Source organism: Staurois parvus, unplaced genomic scaffold (assembly GCF_062004578.1).
Source record: "Staurois parvus isolate SC_StPar_1 unplaced genomic scaffold, SC_StPar_1.0 ptg000732l, whole genome shotgun sequence".
Taxonomy (NCBI): Eukaryota; Metazoa; Chordata; class Amphibia; order Anura; family Ranidae; genus Staurois; species Staurois parvus.
This window is the reverse complement of record NW_028318528.1, coordinates 1,050,202-1,064,242: the sequence shown is the minus strand read 5'-3', so window position 1 is coordinate 1,064,242 and position 14,041 is coordinate 1,050,202. Positions and strand designations below refer to the sequence as shown.

Sequence of the window (14,041 nt, the reverse complement as noted above, 5' to 3'; positions counted from 1 at the left end):
ACCTAAAAATGATAGGGACCGGGGGAGACGTATAGGCTGTGTGAAATCCACACTGATCCATCAGAGCATCCACCCCGAAGGCAAACAGGTCGACTTCCGGACTGATCCCGAGGGTCAGAATCCACTTGAAGATTTCCGTGTCGAAAGACCACTCATTGTCTAATTGAACCCTGGATAGGAAATCTGATTGAGAGTTCTGGACTCCGGGAACGTATACTGTCGATATATTGGATAGGTTTCTCTAAGCCCAGGTTATGATTGGCTCTACCTCCCACAAGAGGGACAGACTGTGGGTTCTGCTTTGTCTCCTTATGTAGGACACTGCCATCGTATTGGTGAACCTTATGAGGACTGATTTCCCGTGTTAGGTGCTAGAAGGCCTGTAGAGCACAAAATGCTGCTCGCAATTCCAGCACATTGGACCCCAACCTGTGGGAGGGAAGACTCCATCTGCCCTGGGCTATCTCTGACTAGCAGAGAGTGCCCCATCTGGAGTTGCTGGCATCCATTGTGATTGTGACCCAGGAGATGGGGTTGAGTAGATTCTTCCATTGTAGCCACCAGAGTTATAGACAGAGTTATAGACAGAGTTATGTAAATAACCTTGCCCATGTTGGCTGGGTTCTACTGTTGAAGAAAGTCCTTCTGGAAGGGTCGCATTTTCCACTGTGCCCACTTCATCATCGGTGCTGCGGATTCCATGGTGCCAATGATTTTCAGGCATTAGACGGCCCGAAGATATGAGGACAGGGCAGATAGTATTCTGCTCCGAATCACTGGAATCTTCTCAAAGGGCAGGGAGATGGTGGCGTTGACCGTATCAAAATGAGCCCTGAGATATATTAGAGACTGCATGGGCTCCAACTGACTCTGCTCTATGTTCAGCAACCACTCGAGAAGGGCCCTGTGCTGTAGCAGCTGTTTTCTGTCCTGGGATAGTACATACACTCTAAAAAATAATGTTTTGGCTCAACAAAAAAAATTAACGCAACAGTTTACATCAAGCTTTTTAAGTTATGACAATGTCTGGTGAAATTAAGTTGAAGCAACAAACTACATTGCATTGAGGTAATTAGCTTTTCTGATAGAAATTAATGCATTTTTATTTACCGCCAACTTAATTACTGGCATTATAAACACATGTTTTTAAGTTGAGTACTTAAACATATTAAGTTAATTCAAATAGTTTTTCCAGTTTTTATAAGAAACCTTCAAGTCACGTGTATTTAATTGCTACAATTATGAGCAAGTTTTTTAAAGTTAAAAAGCAGTTAAAAATCAAGTTGATCCAAATTGATTTTCTGTATTAGTTTTTAGCTTTGTTTTTTTATACTAGCTTTCAAAAATGAATTAATCAGTTTAGGCTTACACTAGAATGTGTTGAAGAAACCCCGCAATCTGTGTGCATTTCGCGCACCGCATTCAAATCGCACTACCCTTGCAGTCTGCAGTGGATGTCAGTGTTGCAAACACAGTGCATTTGCTGGCACCAGATTGCATGGTACAAAACAAAACATGCAATCTGGTTGCACTGTGGTTCAAAAATTGGTGCATGCATGTCTTTGGTGCGATGTGGTGTGATTTGAGCTCATTCAAAATGAATGGGCTTAAATTGCATTACACTGAACCACATGTGAATTGCACAGGAATGTGTTGCAGTTCCTTTGTGATTCACATGCACTTCATTGTGTGAACCAAGGCCCAACAATCCAATTGTTAAACAATTGACATTTTTTGCACACAATAGTTGTGTATTCCAACAAAAGTATTAAACAAATATAAATGAACTAGCACTTTATGTTTCAATGTTTTTATTACGTTTACAGAAAAGTAAAGTACAACAGATGGCATAGTATGTATACATGCATCCATCAACCATAAATACAAAATTACATACCGACTCTTACAAATAAAAATATATACCTATGTGTGATGTCAATTTAGACATAGATTGTATAAGATTGGACTCAGTAAGAACAAAGATTTTTATATACCAAAACATTATCCTGAGTATATATTGGCAAGCGTCAGTAACAAACCTATAATGTGCATATCTGAATGGGCAATTGCCAGAAAGAAACACAAAGGACAATCTTATCCTTAAAAGAAAATAATGGAAATATTACTAGTAAGTAATCCAACAGAAGCAGTTCACATAACTATGTTGTTAGAAATTCTTTTTGCCCCAAATGGGGTCAAAGAAGCAAAAGGACAAAATGAACAAATGTAAACAAAACCCCAAGAAACATAGAAAAGTGTTAACATCTTGGAGCCACTCTGTTATCCACCAACCTCACAGTTGCGACATTACATAAAAAAGAACAAAAAAAAAACACCAGAGAGACCTTCAAGGAATCTATGAAGCTTTAGAAGTATATAACCAAACATTCTATAAAGCTGTTATATGATTTAATTAGGTGTGTGCCAAAATTTGTGAAATTACTCAAACTCATTTTTTTCACACCAAAATCAAATCCTTAAAGTTGTACTGATGAATGAGTAAGCACTTTGCATTAAGATTTTTTTAATATTGTCTGTCTGGTGCAGAAACTGTTTCTCTACAAGACCTTTGCTATATTGTGCAACAAATTGTGGCAATATAGTGAAGCTATTGGAGGATATTGATTGATATTTTGTGAGCTTTCTTACAATTTGCTATATTCTTTCCACATTACCCTGCGACAACCATTTTGTGAACTGAAATAAAAGTGAAAAATGTCATCTGAGTATGACTGTGCTATGGAACACATACGTTCTTCAGAGAATACTGTACTTGAGACCCATTACTTTAGCACTGGCTTTCAGTCCATCAAGTTCAAGGAACAGTTTTGAAACAACTGAGACTTGATTTGTGTTAAGTGAATGGGGGTGGAGACTTGCAATGCAGCTCTCAATGTAGAGCAAAATTAAGTTACCAAGTCAAATTTATTAAGGTACCTTAACTTAAATTTCATTGTACAACAATGAATGCAGAAATGTAACTGTACATGACACACAATATTAAGTTGATGTAATTTCCAACATTATCATTTCAACACAACTCATGAAAGTAGGTTTTTAAATGAAAAAGTTTATTTAAACCAATAAATTAGGATTTTTATCTTGGAAATACACATTTAATTAAGTGGTGGTAACAGGTCGCTTGAGTTATTTTTTAGAGTGTAGTTTAGATAGTTAGTCTGGTTGAAAAAAGACAAAAGTCCATCCAGTTCAGCCATTAAAAAAAAAAAGTTATAATCCTATACCCACAGTTGATCCAGAGGAAGGCAAAAATCCCCAGCAAAGCATGATCAAATTTGCTCCTGCAGGGAAGAAAAATAGTAGGAGCAGGTCGTCTAGGTAATGGTGCAGGCGATTGCCTCTGGTTCTGATCAGGGCCACGACTGCCAACAAGACTTTTGAAAACACACGAGGTGATGTCAAAAGCCCAAAGAGAAGAATTACAAACTGGAGATGCTGTTGGTCCACAGCAAACCAGAGGAACCTCTGAAAATCTTTTGCTATGGGCACATGAAAATAGGCGTCCTTCAGATCTATAGACAAGAGCCAGTCACTTAGTTGAATTGCTTGTTGAATTGTAAACAGTGTCTCCATTTTGAATTTTGACGTCCTGATAAAGGAATTTAGGTGGGTAAGATCTATGACAGGCCTCCAAGCTCTGTTTCTCTTTTGGACCATGAAGAGGGGCGAAAACATGCCCTGAAATTCTTCACCCTCTGGAACTGGCACAACAGCACCCTGTGCCAGTAAAGAGTCCATGTAAGACAGCAGGATTTGCCTCCTTTCTCCGGAATATATAAGGGTCGTAGGGATGAACTTGAGATGAGGAGGGCTCTTGAACCCCTAATCATGCCCCGAAGATGCAGTGCTAACAGCCCAGAAGTCCCAGATTGAAGCCGCCCAGACATGCCAAAAATGGCGAAGGCGTGCCCCCATACTGGCCTGCCTGAGCGGACCCAATCTCAAAAAGACTCTGTGGCCTTATGACCTCCAGAAGTCGAGCCCTTGGAGGACTTCTGAAAAGATGACTGCTTTCTCCTCCAGCTTGTACTCTCGGCCTGGCTTATAAAGATGTTTTTCTTGCGTGTTTCGAGCCTTGTCTTCTGGGCTGAGCCCTCTTCTGGCCTAGTAGACGCCGACCTCCTGGAAACCGGAAACCTCCTGCCAGTAGCCCGGGCTATAGCACTGTCCAGTTTGTTCCCAAACAGGGAAGAACCCTCAAAAGGAATCTTGCACCATGCCTGCTTAGAGGCCAGGAAAAAGGTAAGACTTGCAACGCAGTAGGCGCATAGGAGGACGACAAAAAGGAACACGGCCTCTGGCGGGCAACAAAGATTATAGGAGTGGGGTCCTATAGGAAAGGAGAGGACAGAGCTAACCCATACATATGCTGCCATGGAGTCTGTTAGGAAAATATACTTTCCTATCTATTTTCTAATGCTATCATCATAAGGAATAAAAAATAGTCAATGATAATAGAGAGAGTGAAATTCCACTTCAATTTAAAATGTATTACAATAATAACAAACTGGAAGACTGATTTCAGATTTTGGCCTATTTGGTCTAATATGAAAAGTAAATTCTATTTTACATTTTTGACTCTCAACATACTGATTGATACTTGCCATTAAACACAGTAGGATGTGCTCCAGTATGGCAGAGAGGGGAATTTTTCTTGCAACATGTAAAATAATCAAAGCTTTAAAATCTGTAAGAAAGAATTGAGCCTAGTATGTGGACTGCGATTGCTGACCTCCTTCTGAAAATGATAGTTATGGATGTAGCTTTGATACTTTGAATCACTGATGCAGGGAAGTCAGAAATCTTGATGCCTATACTTGTTCTGGGTCAGTGAGGCTAAAAATATTTAATTTGTTCAGCATGGTAGCCAGACAATTAACATTTTTAGGTGGGCCAGCAACGCAACACTAACCTCTTTAACCTGAACACACTGTTCCTTCAGTTCGGATTTTCAAGGGGCCAAAAGCTGTCTTTCTATAGGCTACAGTAATGTAAATTCAGCTCCGCTCAGAAATAAAGCACACCTGCATTATACAATAGTAGTGCCTTGCTGCACTTTTAAGTGATATATTATCATTTTCCCACATTTTTTTGCCCCAGGTACCATGCTTTTGGTTGTTTTTGAATCTCATGCATGATTGTGCAACAGAACACAGATCACATTTGGGCTAAAACATCTCCATCACCAATCACTTAAGTAAGGGGGAAGGAAAGGTGACCACACTAGGCTAGGGTTTTTTTTTACAGATTCCCCATGGTAGGTGCACCTTATGGTTACCTCCATTTCTGAAATAGACACCATCAAGGTTGCTAGTTCCAAAATGGACATTGTTTCTCCTTAATGTGCAAGTAAACCCCGCTATAAACTTCTCTTATTTATTTGGTATGTTAAATACACCATTGAAAGTGTTTTGTTAAATCTGTACGATAAGTGCATATAAATGCTTGTTAATCCAGCCAGAAATCATGTGAGCTAATAACTGCAGTGCTCTTTCCGTCTGCTGACTGTGATCTCTTAGCATTATTGTTCTCTAGTGTACTATGGAACACCTCCCCTTGTGCTATGGAGCAGAGGAAAAGGAGAAGTATTGTGGATTTCTACATACTTCTCGTCCTTCTCCACCAAAGACACAGTACAGTGACTGAGTGTTGTCCCCATATGACAGGAAGTGAGTTACTGGCAGAATCACCAGTAAAAATAAATGCAAAAAAAAGCCTGAAAAGGGAAACTAATGTAGCCATCACAACTAAGGACTGGAAAGTTGCAATACTTCAACATATTATTTTCGGTTTTATATACTCCTTGATATAATATCCGGTGTGGTCTTAGCCTGTAGCTTCAGCTAAGTCATAAACACGATCATCCTTTTCTAAACAGCAACACTGGTATATTCTCAATTTACCTTAACTCCTCTTTGGCCAGGATATCCTATAGGACCAGGTGAGCCAGGGAGACCCTAGCAACAAAAGAAGTACATGGTTATATATATATATTATTGAATGAAGAACCAAAGAAAACAGATAAGAAGACCATAGTCAAGCATTGTTCAACAGTCAAATCCATTGTCACTCTCTACCATAACAGAGTGAGACATTAGTAATCCCATATACTTAGAAGACCCTTATGCCTGGTACACGCATTCAGTTTTTTTTTTGTTCAACCCATTGGGCTGAACGAAAAAAACTGAGAAGTAGCTGTATTAAACAAGTGATGTTAGTGCAGTGATCTCTTCTGCTGTACTATTGTGTTCTGATGGGGGGACTGTCCTCAGACCAGAACACTAATCAGTGCTGGCAGCCATTGGCTGCGAGTACTGATTGTGTGAGATGGGGAAACAGCTCTCATTGTTTGAACACTGTTTGTGTGGAGTAAATTAAATGTTCTGGACTGACATTCTGTGGTTTAGCCATAAGATGCCACTGTTTTCCTAACACAGCCTCAGAAGACCCCACCTCTTCATATTCATGAAGAGGTGGGCTTCTCACTCAGAGTTTAGAGAACAGGAAGTAGAGAGAGAGGAGCCACGTTTGGAGGATGGTGAATGAAGGAGCCGGGTGAGCAGAGAATCTGATGGCATCCAGGTGTGAGAGCATCCCTCAGTAACCAGAGCTGCAGCTAAGTGAAGCTGATAGTGTCCAAGACCCTGATCCTGTTCAGGGAAAGGAAGATTGCTGCCAGGAATGCTGATGAGAGCAGAGGAACAAAGCAACATACACTGCAATACTGCATGCTTGTTGGAGAGACATTTGTTCTGTTCAGAGTCACCAGCGGATACAAAGCAGACCCGGGTCGGTAACATCATGCACGCACCTCATTTCAGTGTTGGTGCCTAGAGACTGAGACCAGGCCTATAGTTAATTAGTTAGGGTCTCTGTGTCAGGCCACAAGTGTTATTACTGATCATTGGAAGGACTTCATAACTTAAAGCGACATTTCACATTGGAGAGCTGATAAAATCCTACAAACTCAAAACAGACTGGCGTTTTGCTCAGAAGGAATACTCAGGCACATGCTACAGGACCAGTTATGGGAGGGGGAATACTGTAGATTTGTGTAAGATTGTAAGCTGTTGTGCTGCACCGCAGGCTAGCCCATATCATACACCCATACACTGATTCCTGCTCTTTTAGGGTAATAACAGGTAAGGTGTGGCAGCTTATTTGTGCCCGCCAGTAGGTAAATTACTACACCTTCTACCTTCATCCATCAGAAGGCGCCGTGCTGTGCAGCACAAGGGTCTCAGCCTTTGGGCTGGGTGTATGTAAATTTATTGTATGTTTCCAGCATTTGTAGTTGTGTTTATTTGCCACATCTAAGTAAAATTCTGTTGTGGCAAAAGCTGGTGTTGGGGTTGCTTTCCTCGTCCGTGACTTCACTGTATCCTGGGGAGCCCACAATTGGATGCTAGTTTTCCAGCATGTCCCTTCAAAAAAAAGCTGGTTCTTAGACCGGCTTCTATCGGAATGTCCGAATGTTGGCCTGTTCCTTCTGAACCGGTTGATTTTAGGACCGTGTGTACCCAGCTTAACTCAACACTGCAGGAAGCATAGAAAATTGCCAGAGGAACTGTTAGAATTATTTATATGTACTACCCTCCTAGTTTAGCTAGAGTGAGCTAGATCCTAATGGTTAGACAGGAGCTGGTTCGTAGCTCGGGTGTAATAGCCAGAGGGGTCAAATTGTGATCAGGGCTGAGAGACTCTGCAGGCCAGCCCCTCTGGAATTTCCCTCTGCTCTTAGGCTTTCTGAGGAGGGCTTTGGAGGCAGTGGGTGGATCTGAGGAGTGGCTGGCTGCACTCTTTAGGGACCTCATCCAATCCCCAAAAGAAGGCTTGGCATGGGTCTGGGACTCCCTTAAAAGTGTAGGAGTCTGTTCGGTAGGTGGTGTGTGGAGAGTCAGTTGGAAGAAGGAGTAGGAAGATGTGAGGCTGGAGGAGGAAGGCTGCCTGGAGGCCTAGTGGGATGGGGCCTGCCTGCGAGCCTGGATTTGAAGAGGAGAAAAACTTGGAGCTCACTAGCCCCCTGAGTGTGGACCACCTGTATGGCAGGGAAGGAGCAGCCCAGCTGATAGGACCGGTAGCAGCAGCCAGCAGCAGCCATCCCACAAGCGGTTTAGGAGAGAATCTGAATGAGTACACCTGCATCCCCTGGGTGGGTAGGGGAAGAAGCACTCTGAAGGGAAACCATATTAGCCCCCTACTAGTGACTGTTCACCTCATTTAAAGGAACAGGAGCCAGATCCCCTGCTCAGGAAGAAAGTCTCCAGATTGCTGGGTGAAGAGGAGTTAATCTAGGGTAAGGGGTGGTACAATAAGGAGATGCTGGCTAGCACTCCAACAGAGACTGCATCAGAAAAGAGAAGCTTGTGAATAGTTGAGGAAGTTGTTCTCAAATATCAGTTCACTTGGGCATCCTATATGCCCCTTACCCTATTCAAGTTCTAATCCCCTCAATAAACCAACAAAACCAACGCTCAAGGACTGATTTTTGTCTCCGAATGCAATCTGTGTGGAAAATGCAGACTGACTGGCTTTGCAGGACTATAGGGGGACCCAATTCATCAGCAACCCCTAAGGGGGTAGTGCTACATAAACACAACATGTTCCCATCACCCAATCACCTTCGAACCATGACATAATTAAAAGTTTTGGGTGAAGGTCTTCACTAAATTTTACATTACAGCCAGCCATTTTCTATCTCATTTTGTCCAATAAATTGAATGAGTTCAATTCTTACCTGTATGCCTTTCTCTCCAGCAGGTCCCTCTCTCCCTGGATGTCCCTGTAAACAAAGACAAAAATATTATTTGAAGGGTTCTGACAAGCAGACGTCAATCATATGACTTATTTTACTTCCTATTGATCACCAGCATTTGTGGTTGACCATTTTATTTTCCTTAAATAAAATAAAAAGACATGAGCAGCATTATAAATACATTTGGTTGCTCTTTTAAAACTTGGTGATGACTATGGGTAAATGACAGATGACATGGGTATGGGTAAATGACAGATGACATCGGTATGGGTAAATGACAGATGACATCGGTATGGGTAAATGACAGATGACATGGGTACGGGTAAATGACAGATGACATGGGTATGGGTAAATGACAGATGACATCGGTACGGGTAAATGACAGATGACATGGGTACGGGTAAATGACATCTCTTTGCTGAGCTGCATGTAACTAACAACTAGAAAAATTAGTACTTTAACAAAGCATCTGACATAAGAACCCAGCCGAAAACAAAACATATTTAAATGTCACTCTGTAGTTGTTTGATTGGAGGCTGTGGGACACCGAAAGGCAATATTTAGCCTCATTAACATGTGTTGGACTGGTAGTTGATGTTATCACATTATCTTCTGGTGGGTCATTTTAGTGCATTTCATATTTCACAACTTTTCACAAAAGAAAAAGGGACCTAGTATGTCTACTATGATCCACCCAAACTTCACCCCACATTTGCTAAATTTTTTAACACATTGTTAAAGAAGTCAAGGGGGTTAGGGTCTGGTGAACTTATATAGAGATATGTTATACACATATATACTGTATATACACATATAGTGAGATTTTCAGTGTCCAGACTTTAGGGATACCCTGTATTTGTACGCCAGAGATGTAAGAAAGCATTTAAAGCAGAATTCTGGGAAAAAAGTTTTGCCTGTGCAGTAGGGCTTTTTGACAAGAAATGGGGATCCAACAAATCATATTAATACTGATAAAATTAGGGTTGAATCAAGGTATGGTATTGGCTTCTAATATGATAATCTATTTTCTTTGGTATTTAGTATCAGAAATGTCTATTGTGTTCTGTATATTGTTGTTTGATCTGAAGATGATTGGCCCTGAAATAAATATATTGGTGGGCCCTGCCTACCACAGTTTGACACTGACATGAAAGCACACTTAATTACATTTATACTGAATAATTTATATTTAGTAGCTTTTGATGTTAGACCAACCAACACAATTTTAGCTCCAGGAAGTCATGCTGGCATAGAGTTTGGAATGAAGTCCTGTAGATTTAATGGCACCATAACATCAGCCAAACTGTCAAGTACATGCCTGTGCCATGTAGCAAGAGACTAATCCCTCAGTTATTCCCATTAGATCAGCATGGGTGTACCCATGTGTCCTCAGCAAATGAAGTCTTGTAAAAGATGATGGCCACGTCTCCACTTTATATTGTTTTTTAACAAGGCAAGTCAACATGCAGTCTTATTTCCTGGTGCTGACGGATCACAAAACTGGAGACTGAATTTATTACAAATGATGCTGATTTCATGGAGACAAAAAAATAAACGTGTCAAATGTACTCACGTAAAAGTTATTACATTTATTATAAAGTCTTTTAGTATAGTCTTCATGGAAAAATTCCATTCTCTGTTTTTGGGTCTTCAGTGTATGCAGGCAACAGAGTTAAATAGATACAGCTCTTTCAACCAGTGTAAGAATGGTGAAAATCCCCAATGCAGTTCCAGTAAAATGAAATGAATCAATAAATCAGAAAAACTGGAATCAGTGTTTTATCTCATGCACACACAGTGTCCATGTAAGAAACCTTAGTAAAGCCTTTGCTTAAAGGGAGCAGATACAAGCCTCTTGTATGGCTTTGAAGACTTGAAGGCATAGAAGGGTATGCTTTGTCACAAATTACTTAAAGCAGAACTACGATCAAAACTGTTTTTTTTTGCTTTGCACCAGGGCTGTGCCCCCACTGCATGGATCAGGTGCCTATTTTTCTAGGGGTGAGGACTAAGCCTATGCTTACCTGACCAGCCGATTCTACAGATCCCATGGTCCAGCAGTGGACTGTTCCTGATTATGGAGTATGCATTGAGCATGCTGACATCAATTTATATAACCGTTGGACCACGGGGGGTTAGGAGCCAAAAGAACTGGTCTTGTGCAGGGAGGATTGGTGGGTCAGGTGAGTATATCTTCGGTGTCCTCTCCTCTAGAGCAAAATGAGCATTTAACCCACGCAGTAGCCCTACTGTACACTCAAAAACTTTTTTTCCCAGAATTCTGCTTTGAATGCTTTCTTACATCTCTGGCGTAAAGATACAGGGTATCCCTAAAGTCTGGACACAGAAAATCCCACTATATGCATATATACAGTATGTATGTGTATAATATATCACTACATAAGTTCACCAAACCCTAACCCCCTTGACTTCTTTTTTTGGGGTATGCTAAAGGAGAAGATATACTCAACGAAAATCACAGATATGAATCACCAGAATGAACGCATCATGAATGAAAGTGCTCAAATTGGAGGAAATGTGGAGTTACTGCATCAATTTCATGTAAATCTTGGAACTTTGCTTCACAAATGATGGAAATCATATTGAAGATGTCATTGATTAATATACAGTGAAATAAAATGTTGAAAAATGAATTGAAATTTATTGAAACAATCCATTTTGCCTATATGTCCAGACTTCAGGGAAACCCTGTAGGCTTAAATGAGAGGAGGGACACCCCCTTATCTTTTCTTGAACTAAAAACCATTGATGTTTAGGTTCACTGTAAGACACTGTGTTATAGTTCTATATACATTTTAACTAACTAAATTACATTGGATTTCTAGGTGATCAGGGGCATCACATCCATTGTTATCTCAAGACCAAAATGACTCATTAAATAAATGGGACTTTAGGGTTGTCAAAAAAAACTACTACATATCATGTATATAAAAACAATATTTCATTGTAACATACAAAAACATAAAAAATAATAACAGCAATCAAAAGTTCAATGCCATGTACCATAAATATTAAAGTATTGCAGCATGACCTGAGCTGACAGCCGACCCTTGGCCCTTTCTGCATAGCTAATATACTGTATATATAAATAGGCTGTGCTCAACCCTGTATACTATGTAAAAATTACTTATGTAGCTTACGTGCAAAACGTTATACCAGCACAGGGGCGGACTGACCATTTGGAAACTCGGGCACTGCCTGAGGGCCCGGGATCAGTAGGGGGCCCCATCAGATGCCCCTGGTACCTTTTTCATAGGCTTTTTTGAGTTTGGGCAAGGACACAGGGGGCCCATGATCCCCTATTGCCCGGGGGCCCCATGAGTAGTCAGTCCACCCCTGTACCAGCATTAAGCATCACAATCCAATAAATCAATTCAATATCCTTTAAAGTGCTATTAAAAGTCAAAAAGTGAAAATGACAAAGTGCCTCAATTAAAGTGCAAACATGACTCCTGCAATTCTTCCTGAACATAAAGCAATTAGTGCTCCATGCAAAATGCGTCTCTAGCTCCTCCAATCCTTGTAATCACTTGTGTCCTCTGCAGGAATCAAACTCACCAGAGGTTGTTGACCCTCTAAGCATAAACCCAGGGATGGTCAATCAGTGCTTTCACACAGTCCTGCTGTGTTTTGTATCATCATCCTTAGGACCATACTCTTACTTCCACATATCCCATATGGAGAGAAGAAGCCAGAAAAACCTCATAGGGTATTACCATTTATTAAAATCTCAAAAGTACAGCATATAAAACAGATTTACACTCACATTGTATAGTGCCTGACCTGATACTCGGAACAATCTGCCAAAGCTCTATGTGGAGAAGCCACAGCACCGATGCACCTTGGAGCCAGCATGTGTTCGAAACGGTGGAAATGGCATGCCTCCTGTAGATGTCCCCCATGTGAAGAAATGATCAGGAGCAGGAACTACTAGTTAAGCCACTTCCGAGTATACTTTTGAGATTTTAATAAATAGTAATATCCTATTAGGTTTTTCTAGGTTCCTCTCTCTTTAGGCACTTTGGCACTTTCGGATGTTCAATAGCACTTTAAAGAATATTGGTTTATTGGATTATGATGCTTAATGCAGGTATAAAGTTTGCTTATAAGCTACATAAGTATTTTTACACAACCTTTCTATTTATATTATCTGTTATATGATATACAGTCAGGTCCATAAATATTGGGACATCGACACAATTCTAACATTTTTGGCTCTATACACCACCACAATGGATTTGAAATGAAACGAACAAGATGTGCTTTAACTGCAGACTGTCAGCTTTAATTTGAGGGTATTTACATCCAAATCAGCTGAACGGTGTAGGAATTACAACAGTTTGCATATATGCCTCCCACTTGTTAAGGGACCAAAAGTAATGGGACAATTGGCTTCTCAGCTGTTCCATGGCCAGGTGTGTGTTATTCACTCATTATCTTAATTACAATGAGCAGATAAAAGGTCCAGAGTTAATTTCAAGTGTGCTATTTGCATTTGGAATCTGTAGCTGTCAACTCTCAAGATGAGATCCAAAGAGCTGTCACTATCAGTGAAGCAAGCCATCATTAGGCTGAAAAAACAAAACAAACCCATCAGAGAGAGAGCAAAAACATTAGGCGTGGCCAAAACAACTGTTTGGAACATTCTTAAAAAGAAGGAACGCATCGGTGAGCTCAGCAACACCAAAAGAGCCGGAAGACCACGGAAAACAACTGTGGTGGATGACCGAAGAATTCTTTCCCTGGTGAAGAAAACACCCTTCACAACAGTTGGCCAGATCAAGAACACTCTCCAGGAGGTAGGTGTATGTGTGTCAAAGTCAACAATCAAGAGAAGGCTTCACCAGAGTGAATACAGAGGGTTCACCACAAGATGTAAACTATTGGTGAGCCTCAAAAACAGGAAGGCCAGATTAGAGTTTGCCAAAACGACATCTAAAAAAGCCTTCACAGTTCTGGAACAACATCCTATGGACAGATGAGACCAAGATCAACTTGTACCAGAGTGATGGGAAGAGAAGAGTATGGAGAAGGAAAGGAACTGCTCATGATCCTAAGCATACCACCTCATCAGTGAAGCATGGTGGTGGTAGTGTCATGGCGTGGGCATGTATGGCTGCCAATGGAACTGGTTCTCTTGTATTTATTGATGATGTGACCGCTGACAAAAGCAGCAGGATGAATTCTGAAGTGTTTCGGGCAATATTATCTGCTCATATTCAGCCAAATGCTTCAGAACTCATT

At 40.8% G+C, this 14,041-nt stretch overlaps 1 protein-coding gene across 2 annotated transcripts in view; it reads right to left on the bottom strand.

Moving 5' to 3' along the window:
• COL5A3 (collagen type V alpha 3 chain) overlaps window positions 1-14,041 on the bottom strand; it is a 355,418-nt gene that overhangs the window by 60,768 nt on the left and 280,609 nt on the right. For both annotated transcript variants that reach the window (XM_089653980.1, XM_089653982.1), the window contains 2 exons: window positions 8,759-8,803; window positions 5,925-5,978 (listed from right to left, as the gene is read on the bottom strand). In XM_089653980.1, coding sequence (XP_089510106.1) covers window positions 5,925-5,978; window positions 8,759-8,803 — 99 coding nt within the window. The remainder of the gene's footprint in view (window positions 1-5,924; window positions 5,979-8,758; window positions 8,804-14,041) is intronic.